The following is a 4,752-nucleotide window of genomic DNA, read 5'->3' on the forward strand; positions in this document are numbered from 1 at the left end:
TATTTCAGATTCATTGCACACCAACTGAAATATTTCAGGTCTTTAATAGTTTTAATACTGATGATTATGGCATACAGCTCATGAAAACCCAAAATGCCTGTCCCAAAAAATTAGCATATTTCATCCCACCAATGGAAGACAAGTGTTTTTAATACAAAAAACACCAACCTTCAAATAATCATGTTCAGTTATGCACTCAATACTTGGTCGGGAATCCTTTTGCATGAATGACTGCTTCAATGCGGCGTGGCATGGAGGCAATCAGCCTGTGGCACTGCTGAGGTGTTATGGAGGCCCAGGATGCTTCGATAGCGGCCTTAAGCTCATCCAGAGTGTTGGGTCTTGCGTCTCTCAACTTTCTCTTCACAATATCCCACTGGTTCTCTATGGGGTTCAGGTCAGGAGAGTTGGCAGGCCAATTGAGCACAGTAATACCATGGTCAGTAAACCATTTACCAGTGGTTTTGGCACTGTGAGCAGGTGCCAGGTCGTGCTGAAAAATGAAATCTTCATCTCCATAAAGCTTTTCAGCAGATGGAAGCATGAAGTGCTCCAAAATCTCCTGATAGCTAGCTGCATTGACCCTGCCCTTGATAAAACACAGTGGACCAACACCAGCAGATGGCATGGCACCCCAGACCATCACTGGCTGTGGGTGCTTCACACTGGACTTCTGGCATTTTGGCATTTCCTTCTCCCCAGTCTTCCTCCAGACTCTGGCACCTTGATTTCCGAATGACATGCAAAATTTGCTTTCATCCAAAAAAAGTACTTTGGACCAAGTCAAGTCAAGTCAAGTCATATTTATTTATAGAGCACAATTTAAAACAGATAGACTGTTATCAAAGTGCTTAACACTAAAGGTAACACTGAGAAATAAAAAGCAGTAAGAATATACCTTAAAAAATTAAAACAACAGCATTAAAATGAAGACATGGAACAAGATATACTAAATCAACTCACACAGTATGAAACGCCAGAGAGAACAGATGTGTTTTTAGCAGGGATTTGAACACAGGAAGGGAGGTGGCATGCCTAATGTTGGGGGGTAGGTTGTTCCACAGTTTGGGACCCATGACTGAAAACGCCCGATCTCCTCAGAGCTTCAGTCGTGTTTTTGGAACAACCAAAAGCAGCTGATTGGATGATCTCAGAGCCCGAGAGGGAACATATGGTTCCAGTAGCTCAGAGAGGTAGATGGGTGCGAGGCCATTTAGGCACTTATAGGTCAGGAGGAGAATTTTGAAATCAATCCTAGTTCTCACAGGAAGCCAGTGTAGGGAGGACAGAACTGGTGTGATGTGCTCATACCTCGGTGTACCGGTTAAGAGCCGAGCTGCAGCATTCTGGATGAGCTGTAGCCGTGAGATAGAGGCCTGGCTGACCCCAGCATACAGTGAATTACAATAGTCCAGGCGGGTTGTGATGAATGCATGGACTAGTGTCTCAAGGTCGGGTCTAGACAGCACTGGCTTGAGCTTAGCTACCTGCCGCAGTTGGAAGAAGCTTCTCTGCAGAACTGAACTGATCTGTTTGTCGAACTTAAAATCCGAGTCAAAAACCACTCCGAGGTTTTTAACAGAGTGCTTCAGATAAGGCTGAAGGGAGTCCAGGTTCACAGGATAAGAGGCGGCAGCTGACCACTGAGCAACAGTCCAGTGCTGCTTCTCTGTAGCCCAGGTCAGGCGCTTCTGCCGCTGTTTCTGGTTCAAAAGTGGCTTGACCTGGGGAATGCGGCACCTGTAGCCCATTTCCTGCACACGCCTGTGCACGGTGGCTCTGGATGTTTCTACTCCAGACTCAGTCCACTGCTTCCGCTGCTCCCCTAAGGTCTGGAATCGGCCCTTCTCCACAATCCTCCTCAGGGTCCGGTCACCTCTTCTCGTTGTGCAGCGTTTTCTGCCACACTTTTCCCTTCCCACAGACTTCCCACTGAGGTGCCTTGATACAGCACTCTGGGAACAGCCTATTCGTTCAGCAATTTCTTTCTGTGTCTTACCCTCTTGCTTGAGGGTGTCAATGATGGCCTTCTGGACAGCAGTCAGGTCGGCAGTCTTACCCATGATTGCGGTTTTGAGTAATGAACAAGGCTGGGAGTTTTTAAAAGCCTCAGGAATCTTTTGCAGGTGTTTAGAGTTACGTCGTTGATTCAGATGGTTAGGTTAATAGCTCGTTTAGAGAAACTTTTCATGATATGCTCATTTTTTGGGACAGGCATTTTGGGTTTTCATGAGCTGTATGCCATAATCATCAGTATTAAAACAATTAAAGACCTGAAATATTTCTGTTGGTGTGCAATGAATCTGAAATATATGAAAGTTTCATTTTTATCATTACATTATGGAAAATAATGACCTTTATCACAATATGCTAATTTTTGGAGAAGGACCTGTACAGTCAGAGATGATATTAGCAGATAATTTATCATATTGAAGTCCCTGGTTGAATTTGAAACCATATTTTTACTGATCACAAAGTTAAGTGCCTCTGTCGGCGTCATTATGTGCTCGTGTGCGAGATTTCTTTTCATTATCTTGCTGTTGACCTTCAACCAAAGATTAAGAGCATGCTAGGATATTTTTGGTCTCCAAACCCTATGTGTCATTTTTTTCCACCACTTTTTTTGTCTGTCTAAACAGGCCTCATTTGTAAATCAGTCTCCGAGGCTTAATGCGACTGATCTGTTTAAATAAAGATGAATGAATGAAAAAAGTCTTCCAATCTGTTTGTTTTTCTGTTCCTCAGTTTCTCAGAAATCCAGCCAAGAACAGTTCTGTCTAACTCCAGAATGCATCGAAGCAGGTGAGGGAAAGTAGCACATATCTGTTTGTTTAGATTAAGTCCTTTTTCAGCTCTTACTAAATCATCTCAAGTTCAATCATTTATTTATTTGTTCTTTCTGTTTCTGCAGCTGGGTCTATTTTAAGTAAGATGGATCAGTCTGTTGACCCTTGTCAAGACTTTTACACATTCTCTTGTGGTGGTTGGTTAAAGGAGAACCCCATTCCTGAAGATTCATCCTCATATGGCATCTACCCGTGGCTGCGACAGCAAGTGGACTTAAAACTCAAAGGTGTGTGGTTTTTTTTTACCACAACAATTGTGATTTATTCAGTGGTGAAGAAAGTACTCAAACACTGTACATAAGTAAAAGTAAAAATAAACAGACAAAAATGTACTCTAGTAAAAGTAGAAGTACCACATTAATGTTTTTACTTAAGTAAAAGTAAATAAGTACTTGCTTTTAAAAATACTTAAAGTATTTAAAGTAAAAGTACTTGCTGAATGTATTACCTAATGTAATGGTCTACATATCTTTAAGTGTGCCCACCGTATGTATATTTTCTGTAATACATGAATAGTGTTGAGTCATTTTACTGACCGATGCTGCAGATAATACATGTTTTTATTGTGTTTACTCTGTGACACAGTTCACACTTGGACTTGTGATTCTTCAGAATTTCAGGGATGACATGCAGAGTTAAATGCCATTAAGTAAAATAAGAAAGAGGAATGATTATACCTTTCAAAGTTTTTATTGCCAATGTGTCATTTGAACTACTGTAAATACATTTAAGTAAAAGTTGAAAAAAGGAGCATTAGACCCAACAAAGGAACAGGCTCTGATCATTTCAACTCCAGTTCATCATCAACTCTAGTTAAAATATTGTCTAGTCAACCTTGTAATGGGTCAATAATGGACACTATTTTAACTTCCTGACCCATTTTTAAAACTTGGACCCGAGTGTCAAGTCATTTTGAGACATCTCTTGTCTCCTAACATCCCATGAACTGACACATTTTAATATTGCATCAAGAAGTTCTTGTTCAAGTTTAGAAGAAGTTGGTTTTCAAATTTTTTTGAGTCCAGTCTGGCTCTTTTGGGAGAGAGAATATGTCCTGATGCACTAAATAGTCTTTCAATAAGGCCATGGGTGGAATGTACGGTGGAATATATTTTGGGTGTGTTAGTGGTGCTGTGGGTGAGTCCAGCTCAATGGCGTATATACTAGAATATCCATCATTGGTCCAGCTCTTCTTGAAGGTGGGTCTAATGTTACCGGCCCACTTTACCGTGATTCACTGGATCAACTCCCCTCTCACCATCAGTTACTTTCAAACTAACAAACAAATCAATAAAACACAACGTGAATGTAACTTGTAACTCAACACATTATAGAAATGTAGTGTAGTAGAAAGTACAGAAACTTCATGTAAAATGTAGTGGAGTAACAGTCAAAAGTACATGTAACTCTACTTAAGTAAAGTGCAGATACATGAAAACTGTACTGAAGTCAAACTGCAAATACTGGTCTGTGTGGGTGGGTTTGCGGTACCATTGTTGCCAACCTGTACATGGAGGAGGTAGAAAAGAGAGCATTGACGTCCTTTTCAGGGACACCACCAAGTCATTGGTTCAGGTATGTTGACGACACCTGGGTTAAAATTAAATCTCAGGAAGTCCAACATTTTACTGACCACATCAACTCTGTGGATAAATACATCAAGTTCACATGAGAAGATGAAAAAAATGGCAGGTTGGCTTTCTTGGACTGTGAGGTCTCAGTCTCTGATAGAGGACGTTTGCAAACTGAAGTGTACCACAAACCCACCCACACAGACCAGTATTTGCAGTTTGACTCCCATCACCCTTTGGAGCACAAGTTAGGAGTCATCAGGACTCTGTATCACAGAGCAGACAGCATCCCCACTAGCTCAGGAGCCAGGCAGAAGGAGAAATCCCACACAAGA

The 4,752-nt window shown here is 41.4% G+C and overlaps 1 protein-coding gene across 1 annotated transcript in view; it reads left to right on the plus strand.

The window, feature by feature from the left end:
- Positions 1-4,752, plus strand: part of phex (phosphate regulating endopeptidase homolog, X-linked) — a 29,527-nt gene that overhangs the window by 4,014 nt on the left and 20,761 nt on the right. Inside the window, exons 2-3 of the mRNA XM_037694323.1 lie at positions 2,746-2,802; positions 2,912-3,073. Of these exons, the coding sequence (XP_037550251.1) occupies positions 2,746-2,802; positions 2,912-3,073 (219 nt within the window). The remainder of the gene's footprint in view (positions 1-2,745; positions 2,803-2,911; positions 3,074-4,752) is intronic.

Source organism: Nematolebias whitei, chromosome 20 (genome assembly GCF_014905685.2).
Source record: "Nematolebias whitei isolate Nwh7 chromosome 20, NemWhi1, whole genome shotgun sequence".
NCBI lineage: Eukaryota > Metazoa > Chordata > Actinopteri > Cyprinodontiformes > Rivulidae > Nematolebias > Nematolebias whitei.